The following is a 19328-nucleotide window of genomic DNA, read 5'->3' as shown; positions in this document are numbered from 1 at the left end:
AACAGTGATAAATCAGTTACACAGGCTAGCACACTTTAGTGGGCAGCCTCAACAGTTAAATTAAACAAACAAACAAACAAACTTTCGATGAAATTCGACTAAAAAGTAACTTTAAGTGCAGATTTTAAAATAATGCAGCAAACAGCTAAAAAACAGTTTAAGCTTGTTAAGGGTAAGCTAGAGAAGCTATTCCAAGCAAAAAATCAGCAAAGATACTTAAATCCAGAAAGTAGTCGCTTTTCTGAGTTCTCTGTAGCTAGGACCACTCTGCAGGACCACGAGGAGCTTGTCTGAGTAGTATAGCCAGAAAAAAACGCCCAGAGGCAGATTTCAAACAGGGAACTACAAAAGAGCTAGAAATGGTCCAAAACAACCAATTACTATAGCTCTTGTGCTGAGGTCACTTCCTACAGGGACAGGTAGGCTGCTCAAGGCTCCCCACTCCCACTGGTGAGCAAAGAAACTTCCTTCTATCCAAGTAAGGTAATGGACAACACAGGAACTACACCACAGCCCAGAATACAGCAATGCCTGTAATCTGGTCTAACCTAGTCGAGGAGAGGCGGGAAAACAAGGATTATTTTTTTGTTTTTTTTGTTTTTTTGATAGAAACACACAGAAAATGCAGAAACAGTGATAAATCAGTTACACAGGCTAGCACACTTTGGTGGGCAGCCTCACCAGTTAAATTAAACAAACAAACAAACAAACTTTCGATCAAATTCGACTAAAAAGTAACTTTAAGTGCAGATTTTAAAATAATGCAGCAAACAGCTAAAAACAGTTTAAGCTTGTTAAGGGTAAGCTAGAGAAGCTATTCCAAGCAAAAGTCAGCAAAGATACTTAAATACAGAAAGTAGTCGCTTTTCTGAGTTCTCTGTAGCTAGGACCACTCTGCAGGACCACAAGGAGCTTGTCTGAGTAGTATAGCCAGAAAAAAACGCCCAGAGGCGGATTTTAAACAGGGAACTACAAAAGAGCTAGAAATGGTCCAAAACAACCAATTACTACAGCTCTTGTGCTGAGGTCACTTCCTACAGGGACAGGTAGGCTGATCAAGGCTCCCCACTCCCACTGGTGAGCAAAGAAACTTCCCTCAGTGGCTATGAGGCAGTGGCAGTGAGATAAAAAAGTGTATTTCTAGTGTAAACATGTTTATTTATGATCTACAAATACAGGGTGATATATCTTTTGAAGAATGTACGTACTTTACTGTCACATGCCCAATGTTGCCTGTTATATATGGGTTGCCAAAAATCCATAAGTCTATGGTAGACCCCCCAATGAGACCAATAGTCTCAGGAAGGGGTTGGATCATGGAACCTTTATCAATATATATACAAGAATTTTTGAGTAAGTACATGGATGAATGTAAAAGTATAATAAAAGATTCTGGTGACTTTCTGAGACAATTGTTCAATTGGATTGATAATAACAAAAATGAGAGATTCATTATGGCAATATTGGACATTAACTCGTTATTCACGGTTATACCGAATGATTATGGACTAGAAAGTAGTCGTGAGTTCTTGAATAGTAATACGAATGTAATGGCAAGGAAAATAGCCACAGTTTGTGAAATAATAGATGTTATTCTTACAAATAATATCTTTATTTTTAATAATAGACCTTATTTGCAGATCTCTGGGGTGGCCATGGGTACTCCCATGGCCAACGTTTATGCAAACCTTGTATTGAATCAATGGGAGAGTAAATATGTTTACAAAGGAAATGAATTTTACGATCCTAACTTACTATTTTACTAAAGATTTGTAGACAATTGTTTTCTTTTATGGAAAGTTACTACAGAAAGTTTAATGAATTTTATTGAATATCTAGAAGGGACAACAGAATTTTTATGTTTTAAAATGAAAGTATCAGATATCTGTATTGCTTTTTAGATATTAATTTGTCTATGGTTAATGGAGAATTACAGACATCTGTACACAGGAAATCAGTTTATGCTAACAGGTATACACACAGACACAGTATGCATGCTCCCCATACGTTTAAAAGTATTGTGAAAAGCCAATTTTGTAGAGCTGGTAGGTTAAATACTGATGTGGATGAATGTTTAAAACAAATGGAAGATATTAAACAAGAATTTTCTGATAGGGGCTATGATTTGGAAAGTATAAATGCTATAACAGAGAGTGTTTTAAAAGAGAGATCAGATACAACAGCTCCACTCTTTAGTGAAGGAAGGCAGATAATAAATAATACTGATATTGGAAATCGAAAACTGAGATATGTCACAACTTACAATACTAGATGCAAAGGGATAGAGAGTATATTACGAAAGAATTGGAATATTGTGTTATCAATGCCTGAACTTAGAAACATTATAACTGAAAGGCCGTATTTTGCATCTAAAAATGAAAGAAGTCTTAAGCAGAAATTGTGTTATAAAGATTGTAAGCCTAATGGTATTAATGTTGCCATTAGAGCTACTAAGAAAGGCACAATTCCATGTTACAACTGTAGTTGCTGTGAAGATGTGACATCAGATATTGAATTTATCCATCCAGTCACTAGATATCCTTATAAGTTTGATTGCTATGCTAGTTGTAGTACAACTTGCTTAGTTTATCTAGCCACCTGCACTAAATGCCCCTTGTTCTATGTTGGTAAAAGTAGTAGAAAATTAAAAGACCCTATTATAGAGCATAAATCAGAAATTAGAAGGAATATACCTACTAACGCGCTGGCGAAACATATAAATAACAATGCTAATGATCACAACTTTAAATTTAGGGTAATAAAGACCATACATCAAAGTATGAGGGGGGTGATACCAATAACATGCTGGAAAATATAGAGTATTCCTGGATAATAAAACTGCAAGCAGATGTTTACCCAGGGATTAATAGTGCAGTAAGTTGAAGCCTGTTCTAATTAAGAAGCAGCATAAGCTGCGTTAACTGAAAGTGTATCATTTGTTAATTAGAATGTTTTTTATTGGTTGGCTGTGTCATATGATTAATTGTTTTGTACTATTTAATTGAAATGTGAAATGTTTTTATCATGGCACTGAGGAAGGGGAAACCCAAAAGTTTTGCAATAAATTTGGTGATTTTATGTAACCGTGTTCTTTTATATTTTGGATTTTGGCTTTGGTTATTGAACGCAGTGCAACACAGTGATTCTCTTTCTATTAGTTGTATATTTTAACTTATCTCAGCTAGTTTTCTGATATGTAATCAGCTGTCACCAGACAAATAATATAAAATCACTGAAAATTATACAAACATTATCTGGGACTAGAGAGGAGGAATGCGTACTTTCTCACAGAGAGGGTTGTGGACTCAGGAGTGAGCGGGCACTATGTATGGTGTAAAGGAAATCTACACTGGCATCAAAGAGAACAGGAAACAGGTGAAAAAGTATAAGGGGAAAGATAGAGATGGAGAGGTGGTAGAATGTTAAGACACATAAAAGCCCAGGCTAGGTCATCATATTGTCTTCTTCTGTTATTAAGTAAATGCTTAAACATCAGGATTTCTAATATGTTCACACGTTTGATAATGGATGAAATTGCATAAGCCAAGAGTAACAGAAACATACTGCCTTACCTTGGCTTCTAATACTTCTACTCTTTGTGTCAAAGTCCATATGACGTCATCTTGTTGTTTAAGTTCATCATTTAACTGTTGAATCTATGAAGTGAATATCAGACAAAGATTATATGCAATCAAAGTTGAAACTGATCATCCTTTTAAACTTAAAACCTAAACTGTGTTACACATTTGCACATCTAAAGTGACACGTTTTTATTTTTTATGGCATATTCTGAACTAAATACTTTCAAAAGAAACACATTTTCCAGTGAACTGTGAAAATCAACGTATTTGAAAGTGCTAAATCAGTATATTAAATAGTAGAATCAGCCAGATGCCTTTCTGTTATATAGACCAAAGAGTATACAACCTAACATGTATGGGGTTTGCTGTTTGCAAACTGAGGCCATCCTCTGGACAGCTGTTGTTTTTGCTCCAGCATCCCTTTCAGATACCATACCCTAAGGCTTTTAAACTGTAATACTGATACCGGGTCACTTTACAGGCAGATTTCTCAAATAAATCACTTTTACCAAATATGGCATCAGAATATTAAGCCTACTGTGACTAAAGCGCTATTATTTCTTCAAGACTGGGCAGCTTTGGAATGGTATTTGTGTTCTTTCTAATACATTTGGGAATGGTATTTGTGTTAATTACTCTAACACATTTGGGAATGGTATTCGTGTTCTTTAGTCTGTCTAATAACATAAAAGTCTTTATTTACACCTGTACTACATTCAAATACACAAATTCCAATTTTACTATGTTTAAACTCATTATCACAGTTGACATGCACCTCCTAACTTGCCCAGCCTCTTTACTCTTAATTCTCACCCTCACTACAGCTATATCTGTGCATACCCCCACACACCAATACACATCAACAACCTCCTCTAACCCTCTCCCCAATAAACAGCACAGCTTCTCACGAATCTCCTCCCAGCATTTCCCCTATACCCTCCCATTCTATTCAAGCCACAAACTGGCCTCCTCACCTCCTATGAAACCACACTTGACACCAGTGCCCTCATCTAGGAAGAAAAACACTTCCCATGGTACCCATTCCTCATTACCTATCTACTCAAATGTGGAGACATACATCCTAACCATGGCCCACACTCTAATCCTAATCACAAGAGTAACCCCAAAGATTTAAACATACGTACATGTAACCTTAGAAGTATATGTAATAAAATAGCCCCACTGCATGCCTGGATTGATCAAAATAAACCTGACATACTAGCCCTTATTGAAACATGGGTACATCCCAATGTAAAAGACTCAGAATTAATACCTCCAAACTTTGCAATAAACAGAAGAGATAGATCTAATAAAAAAGGGGGAGGGATAGCACTTCTATATCTCTCTACACTCAACATCACATCCTATACCAGTAATATACCCATCTTTTCCACTGCTGAGGTACTAATCTCCTTTTTGAACCTCAATATATCAAAAATAATTTGCATAATAGTAATATATCCCACCAGGTAATAATATACTTGTGCTGGAAAATATTTTATTCTGGACATCCCAAACAATAAACCTTGAAACAATAATCTTATGAGATGTAAATATAGATTGGCAAACCATATCTTTCAACTCCCCCACAAATTGTATAAATCTGTATGTTTTTTCTCAGGTTATCAATGCTCCACCAAGATACAGCAAAGATCTTACCTGCCAATCCACCTTAGACTGGATTTTAGTATTCAGTCTTGCTAATTACCCCTCTTCTGGTACACTGTCTAGCTCCCCAAGTGATCATCTGCCAGCTTACTCCCTTAGAACAAACTTCCAACAACTAAGAGTACACACTATAAAATCAGTTAGGAACTCAATTAATTTTTGCCAGCATAAATTCAACAATCTCCTACAGGAAATAGACTGGACACCCCATAAACAACTACCCCTTAATGATGCTGTACTATACTTTAATAACACCTTCCTTCATATACTTTATACACGAGCTCCCATTTGTATGAAAAGAATCAAAAAGAACTCAGCACCATGACTCTCTAAGGAATGTAAACACATGATGAAGCAAAGGGACCTAGCCTAGTCAACCTGGAAAAAATCCAAAAATGAACAAAATCATGTTCATTTCAAAACACTACTTATACAATTCTTCCCTATTAATATTCTAAAACGTGCACGCTGATTGGCCAGCCCAACCAGCGCGCCCATTGCAAATCCCACAATATACCAACGGAAAATGGTCTGGTCGCCCAGACTTTTTTCTGTTGGTGTAAACTGCCCCAAAACCTTTTTTTTACAATAAAAAAAAGAGAAAATGGAGCAATGGAGACTTTCTTTTCTCCATTGCTTCCATTTTAAAGCCTTGATGTACCGGGCATGCGTGGGAACGCATGTCCCATACACATGCACAGTACATCAAAATGCAGAAGCTGTATACCACAACCGGCAGAAGAACACTAATCTGCCATTATACAAAGACATTATTTAAGAAAAGTAAGTATTTTTATTCTTAAATAATGTCACTGTATAATACCAGTAACCGACTCTGTGGTTGTGGTATATTGAAGATTTACCCACGGTCGCCTTTGTTAAATCACTCGGGCTTCGCCCTCGTGTTTAAACCACACCAACCGTGGGTAAATCTTCAATATACCACACCACATCATCGGTTATTGCTTAAGTAACAAAGTAACAAAACTAATCAACAGAGGTAAAAGTCATATTATTCCCACCTACAACTCTAGCATAAAATCAACCCCAGTAAATTTTGGCACTCAATATCTTCTCTACTTAACCCTGGAAGAAATGGAGAGCACACCCTATCACCTGATACCCCTCCATCACAAATAGATGAAAACTTTAACAAACATTTCATAAAATCAATTTCAGACCTATTAACTAACACCCCTAATGCTGGATCCCCCACCCTTCAACCTATTCAGACACTGGCCCCAAGCCATCAACTACTTCTAACAGTGTCATTACTAACTTCCAAGCTCAACATAATGTCATACAAACCCCATTCTCATTTCAGCCAATACCCACTGACACCAGTAAGAAACTGCTACAAAAACTAAAACCCTGCTCTACTTCAGCTGATAATTGCCCCCCATACTACCTCAAACTGGCTGCTAACTCAGTTGTCTATCCAATCAGTATTCTTATAAATTGGTCTTTATCTGAATCAGAAGTACCTATCATATGGAAACAATCTCACATCACCCCCATCCACAAAGGAGGTAACTCTCTTGATCCATTCAATTTCCTTCCTATATCCATCTTGTCACCCATATCCAGAATTCTCAAGAGAGGTATCCATCAGCAGGTAATGCAATATCTATTGCAAAACAATCTTTTAACCAAAACCCAACATGGCTTCCGACCTAGCCACAGCACAGCTACAGCCCTATTATCTTTTACAGACACCGTGATCAAGGCCAGAGATGCAGGATACTATACAGCCTCAGTATTCCTTGATCTTTCCAAGGCCTTTGACACAGTGTCTTACCCCTTACTATTGAACGCATTGTCTAACTCAGGCTTCTCACATAACACAGTAAAATGGTTTCAGAGCTACCTCAAGGATCATAAACAAGCAGTGAAATGGTCCAATGAACTCTCACCCTTTCTCCACAACCCTACTGGAGTCCCACAAGGCTCCATCCTAGGACCCCTACTCTTCAACATTTTCACAAACAACCTTCACACTGCTTCTCACCATGGGACCTTCATTCAATACGCTGATGATTCCACCATAATATGCACTGCTCATTCACTACCAGAACTACTTTCAAGATCTCAGCAGTCCGTTACTGCAGTTGAATCCTGGCTAAGAAATGCCCAACTCTTTCTTAATCCAAAGAAGACAAAACTAGTGCTCTTTCATCCCAAAACACCTCCCCTGTCACTGATCATTTCAACATCCTTGTATCTGACAACACTGCCATAGAAATAGCTGTTATCATTGACAATAAACTTTCATTTGACCCCCATATACAGCAAAATATAAAGAAACTCATCAAAAACTTGGACTCATATAGAAACAAACATTTTTTTTACTGCAGCAACCAAAACTACCTTGGCAAAAACGTTTTTACTTCCCTTTCTTTTTTATGGTGCCCCTATCCTAACTAACTTACAAACTTCTATCTTAAGCAAGATGTAACGGTGCTGCAACAAAGTTGCAAAGTTTGCCACAAACTCTAAATATCACACACACCACTGTAAAACACTCCTAGGATTAAACTGGCTTGAACTCCCCAACCAACTTGCTTTTATTCAGCTATCCACCTTACACAACCTTATTTTCAAGTCTACTGCCTGCCCTGCACTAGCCAATCTAATCACACCATACAAACCAAATCGATCCCTATGATCAGAAGACAAAAATCTCTTGGCTATCTCAAAACTCACAAGAAAACCTGGTCACTCTCTGTATTCATACTCTGTCTCTATGCATTGGAATTCACTACCTCTAGCTACCAGGTCTATGCCTGGCCTAACCCATTTCAAAGCATCTTTAAAAAAATCATCTCAAAAATGCGTCTCTGCTCCTGCATAAAGCCTGCCTAACGGTAGGTCTACCTCTTCTGTCACATTTCAATCCCTCACAGACTGTAAGATCCTAAAGCTCTTCTAACTCCTTCTCTGCTTCTATACCATATCCTTAAGCTACTGCTAAGGCTTTATTGCTTCTATTCTTCTTAACTCTCTCTCGCTATCTATCTGCATCACTAACTTTCTGGCTGCTATTTTCCTAACAAGCTAACATTCTATTTTCCATGTACTAAAACAATGTCATACATTGCACTACCTATGCACTTTTTTGACACTATCTACATCATGTATGATGAAAGTGACTATTATCATCTGTAATGTTTTAACTGTATAGAATTGTCTAGATGTGTAGTAATATATTGTAACATCTTGTAGCAGTTTGTTCTTTCAACTTATTTTTGTATAGTATTTCTAATGTAATCTTTATTGTATTGGAATTTACTATATTTGTATTGTGCTGTATGAGGAGCTTTTCTCCCCAGGCCTCTGCTGAAAATGGGTTCTGTAGACCCAGTCAGACCACCCCGGTAAACAAATGTCAAATAAAATAATAACAAAATAATACATTTGGGAATCAGTGAAATTAGGATACATGTACTGCAGACATTAAATTCAAGACATTTTTTAACCAAACAGTCACAGTTCATGAATCAAAAACGTTATATTTTATGCTGTATTTTTTAAATCATGTACTGATATGTATAGACATGACAAAAGTACCCAATTTTAAGACCTAGTTTACAATATATGGTAAATATGGCAGCGCCTAAAACATCATTTGCAGAAACTTTTCTAATGTAAGTTGCAAAAGTTGCTGCTGCCCTTGAAGAATGTGCTGGAAACTCCCTTCTGATTGTACTGAAGATAGTAGACTAGCCTTCTATACAGCCATTGGTTATTAAATGGCAAAGCTTCTTTCCCTTTTTTTAGAGGTGAGTAGTTGATTTTTTCTGAATTTGTGAGCTTTCTTCATATAGCATTAAAGCTGTCTCTGCATGTCAGTCCTGTAAAACACTGGGATTTATCATGAACTATCATGACCAATGCAAAGCATCATCAGCAATGGGGCTTATTCAAACATATTAATTAAGACATACACTTCAGAGTCTTCAGTAAGCAAAGAAAAAAACATAATAAGAAATCATCAGAAACAATACTGTGCATAAAAAACAACGTAGAAATGAAAAAAGGTGCAAGATAACTTCCATTGCTATGCATGCCATCAATATAGATTGAGAAAGTTCTCAGAGCAACTAACTACCCAAAAACAAAAACAGATCACTATGGCCTATAAATTACAATGATTTTGGAAGTCTGCCAAAGAAATTCTGAAATTGAACTAATAAACAGTGAATCATGTATACTTTTAAAGCACACATAATCTGCCCTTCAGCTTAAAACCTTAACGATCAAAATGTATTTATGTATTCTTTGTTTACCAGATTAGTCTTGCTCAGCCAATGTTCTCTTTTTAGGAAAGGCACAAGGTGGTATTCATTCTGATTAGGGTAATATTGCTAGGGTACTTTTTTCTGATAAGTGCCATGGGATCTTTTACATCCACCTAAGCTACTATTGACTCATGCAGATGGGACCTTGGATTGACATCTAATCTAAAGGACGGCACACTCTGGAGTGCAACAACCCCCTTATACTGCACTGCATTGTCAGTATCATGTACATGTTCTGGAAATCAAATCAACAATGTTCTAGTCTTACAATACCAGAAGTAAATGTGCAACCTGTTGAGACACTGACAACCACAAATGTAATAGTAAAGAACCACAACACCAAACCATCCAATCACTACATTAAATTACACCTCACTATTTTTATATATACTGCTTACCTCTAACAAATTAAAAAAATTCCCTCCCACTTTAAGCACTCAATATGAATCCCTATAATCCCAAAACCACAAAAAAAAAAAAAAAAAAAAGAAAATACAGAAAGAAAGAAAGAAAGAAAACAGCATTGCCACAAGATTTCAGAACAATGTGCAGCCTAAGCTCACTTACAAATATTTGTAAAACCTTTTATAAAAGCAAATATTCAAATAGCTAAAATGTATGGTTTCCAAGTATTGAACCCAGGACCATGTGCACTACAATCACAGCAACATATTTCTACACCATTTGAGCTGCTCCAAGCAAACTCCTAACATAGTATCAAAGCAGAGCAATATACCTTAACAACTGAGACATTATCGGTCTAGCAATGGAAAAGGACTGTGTAAGAAGATATATATTTATAGACTTGGTTCAAAGCTCGAGAGAGCAACCCTGCATTACCAGGCTATAATTCATACCACACTTTTCGGCCACCAAACCCAGACCAAAACACTAAAGGTGGAAGCGTGTCCATATTCATTAAGGATATCCACACCTCCAAGCTAGTTGATCAGCATAATGCATCCGAGATTATCCAAGTTCAACTAACTCTGGGCAAAATCGCAATCCAGATTGTAGCTTGCTACAGACCTCCCACCATGCCCCAGGATTCCCACTCCTCTTTTCTTGATACACTAGAAAATATTAAGGTACAACCCAACACCCTAATAATGTATGATTTCAACTACCCCACCACTAACTGGGAAAACTACTCACGTACCAACTCTTTTGCTCAATGTTTTCTGGAATTCCTCAATTCCAATGCCTTGGATCTACTTATCCACACCCCCAACAGGGGCAGCAATATCCTAGACCTGGTCATAACCAACATGGACGACCGGTGTTCCACACCAGAGGTCAGCTCCTCGTTTGTCAGATCTGACCACAAGCTAATCACCCTAGACATCCACATCCTGCTCCCACCCCCCATTAGGAAAACAACTGTAAAAAATTTCTCCAAAGCCAACTTCACGCTTCTTAAGACAGACGTGGCAAACTTCATGACACCCATGTAGATGGACAATGGAGGTACGACTGCTGAATCCTACACAAATGCACTTTATAAGCACTTACACGAGTGCCTGGATCATGCTATCCCTAACAGAACCAAGATGCTATCCTCCAAAAAAAGGAAGCCAATCTGGTGGTCTTCTGCCATAAACAAATTCTACAACAGAAGAAAGAAAATGTTTCAAAAAAGAGTAAAATCCCATGATTGGAGGAACTCACTGGTCAGCCTTAGTAAGAAGCTGAGATCCCTCATAAAATCCACCAAAGCTAGTTATGAAAACAAAATCGCCACTGATTCTAAAGACAACCACAAAGCATTATATAGCTATGTCAAGAATCTGAATGGCAACACTCAGATCTGCTCTGAGTTACACCACAATGAAACTAAATATACAGAACCAACTGATATTGCCAACATCCTGGCAGATAGGTTCAGTGCTAACTTTACCCCCTCTCACACCCTAAAGGGCCCATCATTATGCCGGAAGAATGCAAAGTTCCTGTAATCACGGCTGCATAGGTAAAAACCTCACTCTCCAAAGCCAAGAACACAGCATCCATGGGACCTGACAACACCCCAGGCTGCCTTCTACATGAACTACAGAATGAACTGGAACCCCACCTAAGTACCATGTTCAATCATAGCCTCACCTCAGGCTTTGTGCCCATTAAATGGCGCACTGCGATGGTTATCCCAGTCCACAAAGGGGGAGGGGCCACAACAGACCCCTGGAACTACCGCCCCATTAGCCTGATGAGCCTGGTCTGCAAGGCAATGGAACGTATCATCATGGAACTCATAAACAAAGACATTGGAAATCTCCAAACTCTGGACCCCACACAGTTCAAGTTTGTAAAAGGCAGATCATGTCTCCTAAACCTGATCGACTTCTTTGAAACAGGCACCAAAGCTAGATATGAGGGTAAGGTGGTTCACACATCCTATCTAGATCTTGCCAAAGCATTCAACACCATCCACCACTCTGAAATTATAGATAAACTCACTAAACTAGGTATAAATCCCTATGTCACAAGATGGGTTGCCAACTGGCTTACTGACAGAACCCACACTGTGAAAGTAGCAGACTCCAAATCAGACTTCAGACCAGTGACAAGTGGAGTACCACAGGGTTCAGTTCTGGGTCCTCTCCTGTTTGGTATCTACTTCTCTGAAGTACAGGCTAACACAGAAGGTCTTTGGCTAACTAAATTTGCAGATAACTGTAAACTAGGAGCCATAATCAAAACTCCTAATGATGTGGACATCCTACAAAAGGGCCTCACTGATACAGATGCCTGGTGTCAAAGCCATGGTCTCAAGCTCAATGCCAAAAAGTGCATTGTCATCCCCTTTGGTTAAAAACCTCTGTACCCATGAACTACCACATAGGCGGTAGTCTACTTAACACCGAAAGTATGATAAGAGACCTTGGGACACAGGTGGACAGTAGTCTCTCCTTTGATAATCGCATCACCACAGTGGTCAGGAAATCCTTCTACATGGCACACCTCATCACAAAAGGTTTCTCATCCAGAAAAAAAGAGGTCATTGTTCCACTCTTCTCATCACTCATTAGACCCATTATAGAGTACAATGCCCCTTTTGGTACGTACCTCACAAGACATCTACAACAACTGGAAAGGCCGCAGAAATACCTCACAAAGAGGATTACTGGCCTCAAACAGATGCCCTACGCAGACCAACTCAAAAAATTTCAGCTTTACTCTGTCGCATATAGCCTACTCAGAGGCGATCTCTGCCTAACATACAAAGATATATCAAACCCAGAGCTGTTGGACATGCTCCACTTAAAGAAATCCCTCCAAGCTACACGCTCTAGGGACCTAAATCTTGCCACCACAATAAATAGAACATGCTGGAGGGATAGATTCCTGTCCCAGAGACTTCCCATACTCTGGAACAGACTACCTATCTGTGTCAAACAGAGCTCCTCATTAGCACTCTTCAAGAAAAATCTTAATGATTGGCTGGGTAATAAGAAATTCACCCAAGGGATCACTTCTGTGGTTCTGCTTGACAGGGGCACAGGAAAATAATTTTCTTGGGTGGCGAAAGCCAGGGTACCTTTTTGGCTAGGCTTTTATAGGCCCTAGGGCCAGTAGCCTAGTACCTAGCTATGAACCTATAAACCAGAGTTTTTGAAATCATTCAACACTCCATCCTCCTTCAGGCTGTTTTTCATTTTAGACTAAAAGTACAGTTTGTTTCAGAAATTATCTCAGACATACACTGTGTAGTATAAAGTCAGGGGACATAACAAATAATAAAGGAATGTTTGTATTTGGAATATAACAGGAATATAACATATGAACTGCATGTCTGAAAAACTGACACCTCATCTCATAGCCTGCTCACTCAGTCACTGACATACAAGTCGCAGATGACTCCTAGAGTGATCCTGCTGACAGCCACTGCTATCTTCTGAGTTTTCAAGGCAAGAGGGGAAATAGAAGCAGGCCGCCAGGTCTTTCTTCCATATCACACATGCACGCTCTCATACCTAAGGACAATTTAAAGTCCACAATACACATACAGCTGTATCAAGCCATACGTCCACTAACACCAGACAAGCCTTTGCAATGACAACAATAAAAATGCACTAAACACATAGAGAATATGCCTTACCCATGGTATTCATTGCCACTCAAAATACCCAAATCAATTAAAGGTCTATAGATGCTATTTGCCATTTTATAAATCTAGATTTACCTACACAAAACACAGGGAGAAAACACCCTCTCATTATAGACTACCTTTCATATTTAGTAACATTAATAACAGAGTTGAAGAAATGCAGAAAAAGTTTAACCCTCCATCTTAAACAAGCTTAAATTTGCAACTGCTGAAATGGAAATAACAATTGAACAAAGCCATACCACATGGAGCATATACATACAAATTCAAAGTAATTATGTTTATATTTATGTGTGTGTGTGTGTGTGTGTGTGTGTGTGTGTGTGTGTGTGTGTGTGTGTGTGTGTGTGCAGAATGACAATACAGCTAAAGAATCCAGACTAATAAGCAAGTAGAAAGATGATATCAAATGTTTGTTTTCAAATCCTGTGTATGAATTGCAAATCAACAATATATTAAGTAATCAGAATGCATCAGAATGCTGTATTACATTGAAATTTCAAAAGAAATTAAAATACTGTATATAAATGACAAACAAAAACCTTCATGCACTGGAATGCCAGTGCTCTATAAAGCTGTTCAGATATGACAAATATATTTGATCTCCCTCATCACTGTAAAACTGTGAGCTGTATTTCATCCTGATTACAGTATGTGCTTGTAAAACTAAAATGTTTATTTGGTCCTTGTTGTACTTGTAAAATAGCAGACTATATTTAATTATCTTTATAGCATGCGCTTATAAAACTGTAAACAGTGCTTATTCCAAATTATATGTACTTGCATCCGATTCTCAATTGTCAAGTTCTCTGGTCATGGCTGAAAAAAGTCATTGGATCACCTCACCTACCTGGTTATCAAAAAAATAAAGAAAACAATTAAACCCAATCTAGTAAAAAAAATCAGTTAATGTAAATCTCAGTCATTACACTCCTACACACATGCAAACCTCAGTTGCCATACTTTCAATCAGTGAAAAAATGTGAAGTAACTCCACCAACCTGCACACTGCCAACTACAAAATATGGAAAAGAATTTTCATAAATATGAAGAAACTAAGAAAAATAAAACCAAACATATAGATTCATGCAAAATGACATCTGTACAATTATCCTACTTATAAAAATTAAAACATCTAAACTGGACAATCCCTGGGATTCATAAAGAACCCCACAGTGAAGACTAAGAGCTGTGGCCAAAAGGGGCTGGTTCAGTGATAACAGAAAATGTGATTCAGAAACAATTTAGCTGCAATGAGGAGCAACCTAATTATTGGCTCCTTTGCACATCTCTTGCATCACGTGGTGTTAACACTAATTCTAATCAGCATTTTCCTGTGGTTAAATCACCTCTGGCAGCATATGCATCATGTTGGCATAGGTGCCATTCTTATTCATTCCCCACATGCATACACAAACACACACACACACACACACACACACACACACACACACACACACACACACACACACACACACACACACACACACACACACACGCACAGAGACCCACACACAGACACCCCCCCCACATGCAGACATATACAAACTTATCTAAGACTACTCATTTCTCTGCATATACTCACACATGCAGCCACATGCATACATAAATAGATCTCCCACTACCTGCCGATAAACATCCCATTTACTTCTAACTTGATCTCACCTATTGCACAGGGGTGAATGTGAACCTTTGGCTGAGTTAATTAATTCAGCCATCCATGCTAACTTATAAGAGCATTTCCAATGGAGAACACATGGCTAATTAACATAGGTCACTCCTCCAGAGTGCCTCATTAGCATGTGGAACATCTGAGGAGATGGTCCAGTGTAGTGATCCTACAGACCATGTAGGATCACTGCGGTGAGCTTGTCTTTGAATCAGGAAAGGATGACACCAGTGGTAGCACCCACCCCATGGTAGAACTTATCACTGATAGCTATTTCTTAATCTGATATTATAACTAAAGAATATCTATAAAAAATAGGGGAAAATGCCCACTCATACTGTGATTCAAAAAAAAAAAAAAATGACCTTAGTAATTCCAGAATATAACATACTGTGTAAACATAAATAACCAAGTAACTTAACCATCTAACTAAATAAGTAAGCTGCCTGTCAAAAAAAATCCAAATACTGGTTAAATGAAGACTTCTACAAAAAGTCTCTGACTTCCCTAATCTTTACTGAACTCAACAGCATTTTCTAAAACCCCGCTATGAACACCTGCCCAGTTCTCAAAGGTCCAGTACACCTCCTCAGATTATAGAACTTGCCGTTTCACAGTAGAAGGACATAACGTTCTGCTAAAGTAAACTTCTACACAACCTAATTCTTAAAACTGCTGATGCCTAGGGCAATAACTATATGAAAATCTTCCCCCAAATAAAACTATATCTTAATGGAGAAAGCTATAACTAAAATATCCCTTAAAATAAACTATGTCATAATTAAGAACACTAAACCTAACGAACCAGAATTCTTCCTCAATGGCTCATGAACCCATAATAAGAATGACAATAACTAAATACTATTCAAGCTCCCCAAAATACATAATAACATGCCCTCAAATTGCTAACCTAATATAAACCCAAGAACATCACTTTAAAACCTATTTGAAAAATTATTTACTACTACACTTAGTATTTTTCCACAAAAAAAAAATGTACAAGACTACAGCTCACTGATATCAAAGGAAAAATAAATACCTACATGTAATACAGAAAAAGAAATAACAGGAGAGTGCTGAGGGGAGTGCTTTCAGATAACTGAATGGAATATTTTATGTTGTACGGATAATTAAATTATTTTTGACACTCATCAGAAAACATATTTCTTAACCCGACAAGTCAAGATGACTCAGTCGGGAAAAACATTTATCAAACAGCAGACTCCTCACATAGTCCAAAAAACCTCAGTTACAACAACTGCATGCACATATACATGAATAAAAGCCCCCGCCTGTGTGTGTGTGTATGTGTGTGTGTGTGTGTGTGTGTGTGTGTGTGTGTGTGTGTGTGTGTGTGTGTGTGTATATATATATATATATATATATATATATATATATATATATATATATATATATATATATATATATATATATATATATATATATATATATATATATATATATATACACACACACACACACATACACACACACACACACACACATACACACACACACTCACACGCACACACAGACACACACACACACACACACACACACACACACACACACACACACACACATGTGCAGTGGTGCAGAGATAGTGTTGTCACTTCACAGCAAGAGACTCTCTGGTTAGATTCTGGGTTGGGGTGCCTTCTGTGTGGAGTCTGTATTTCCTCCCTGCATTAGTGTGGGTTTCTTCCCACGTTACAAAGATGTCTCGAGTGCTACTCCCCAGGCCTCTGCTGAAAATTGGCTCATTCCAAGTCAGACTTTCCTGATTAGCAAATGTTAAATAAAACAAATATATATAGGTCTTCTTCAAATGATCAACATTTCAAAACATTGATCATTACATCACCGAAGATCAAATGATCAAAGTTCTGAAACATCAAATGTCCTGAATGCAGATCACTGTACACCGTGGAATGGGAAATTTACCGTTGCCTTCACTGTAATGCGATCTCGGAGTTGGTATATTTAAGTAGCAGGGGGGAAATGTAAAAGACTTTTTCTTGTTTAGATTTTTTTTTGATGTTTGATGTTTCAGAACTTTGATCATCCGGTCTTCAATGATGTGATGATTGATGTTCTGAAACTCTGATCATTTGAAGTACACCCACTTTGTAATTTCGAAATAGTGAAATCCCGAATTTCAGTATTTAGAAATCACAAAGCCGAAAAAACAAACACAACTCACAAATCCGAAAACACACAACCACGAAATTCAAAATCCCGAAACTACGCTACTTATACAGTACACACATAAATACAAAACTCCCCCCACAATCAAACAAATGCATCTAAACTACATATAAGCAGGGGGGCAATCCTCCCTGCACCCCCCATGTGGGGGCCTGCACCCCCCTACTTATATATTCTAACTCTGAGATCGCACAAACAGAAATAGAAATGAAACTCACACACACACATCTTACAGTCCCTCACACACACAAACATCACAGTCACAACACACACACACACACACACACACACACACACACACACGCTAAAGCCCCTAACCAACATACTTACACACACAAACTTACCTAAATTAAACCCAAACATCCACAAACCGCACCAGCGGAAGCAGAAATTCAAAATCTCCGTGCTTCGGGATTTTGAATTTCACGCTTCTGCCGGTTTCGGAACTTTGAGTATTCGGCTTTGTGATTTCGAAATACTGAAATTCAGGATTTCAGTATTTTGAAATTACGAAATGGACCCGTATATATATATATATTTATATATATATATATATATATATATATATATATATATATTTATATTTATATAAACTATAACACAATTATAACTAATAACACAGGCTTCTTTCCTCTCTGTAGAAGAATGGCTTACCAACTCTCATCTAATATTAAACCCTAATAAAACTAAACTTTTCATATTTCCACCAATTAACCTCAGTACTCATCCTCTTACTTTCTCTATCACATCTCACAACAATACCAATATATCTCCTGTCTCCCACACCAAACTCCTTGCCGTTGAAATAGACAGCAACATGAGATTTCATAATCACATTGCACTCACCATTAAAAAAGTATATAAAAAACTAGGAGGGCTATATAGAAACATTGAATTCCTCACAAATAGCACTAAGGCAAACATTTCACAAACTCACCTTCTGTCTACTCTCTTATATGTCTCTCCAGTCCTTACCAGTCTTGGAAAATCAGATATTGCTGAACTTAAAACTTGCTATTACAAAAATTGCAAAATTCACCTATAATAGTCCTCATCTCACACACCACTGCTCAGTCCTAAAAAGACTTAATTGGCTCGAAGTCCCCCATCTTCTCCTCTACAACCATCTCATATTAGCTCACAAAATACTTTACTACCCAGACATAATTCCTGCATTACAAAACCTAATACATCCCTACTCCAGTACTACAGTCCTAATCTCCAATAATAAACCTCTCCTTCAAGTCATTAAACCTTACAACCCTGCTGGATATTCCCTATACTCAAATTTCATAACAAAAAAGTGGAACACTTTGCCCACTAACATAACTGCAATCACCTCCTTAACCCTATTCAAACAATCCCTAAAATCACACTTACAAGCCAAGTGGACATGTAACTGTAACTCTCCAGGCTAGACATCAGGTCTCACAGGATTACCTCTTACAACTTTACCCTCCCTTCAGCCTGAAATTCTTTCTTTTTCTTCTACAATTCATTCTTGTCCTAAGCCTAAACCTTAGAATATTTTCTGTATCTCTTTACTCCGCCTTTACCATCTGTCATCTAACATATTTACCTAAAATGTGTCTCCCTTCTAACAGTAAAGTCTATTCTAAACCATCCTTCCAACATTACATTTACAGCTTCATCTTGAAAACTGAATAGCTTCTCTTAACTCAACCAGTTACAAATGTTATCAGTTATTGATTATCATTATGGTTTTGATGTATTATGTAAAGTATCCTGCTCTGTATCTGGGAAATGATGTAAAAGGAAAAATGTCTTACTTCTGCAAC

At 37.6% G+C, this 19328-nt stretch overlaps 1 protein-coding gene across 2 annotated transcripts in view; it reads right to left on the bottom strand.

Moving 5' to 3' along the window:
- Positions 1 to 19328, bottom strand: part of CCDC68 (coiled-coil domain containing 68) — a 1130692-nt gene that overhangs the window by 159532 nt on the left and 951832 nt on the right. For both annotated transcript variants that reach the window (XM_044075050.1, XM_044075059.1), the window contains one exon: positions 3573 to 3656. In XM_044075050.1, coding sequence (XP_043930985.1) covers positions 3573 to 3656 — 84 coding nt within the window. The remainder of the gene's footprint in view (positions 1 to 3572; positions 3657 to 19328) is intronic.

The sequence above is a fragment of the Protopterus annectens genome, chromosome 1.part1, assembly GCF_019279795.1.
Source record: "Protopterus annectens isolate FY-2018-M chromosome 1.part1, PAN1.0, whole genome shotgun sequence".
Taxonomy (NCBI): Eukaryota; Metazoa; Chordata; order Ceratodontiformes; family Protopteridae; genus Protopterus; species Protopterus annectens.
The sequence above is the reverse complement of the archived record's forward strand: the minus strand, read 5'-3'. Positions and strand labels throughout refer to the sequence as shown.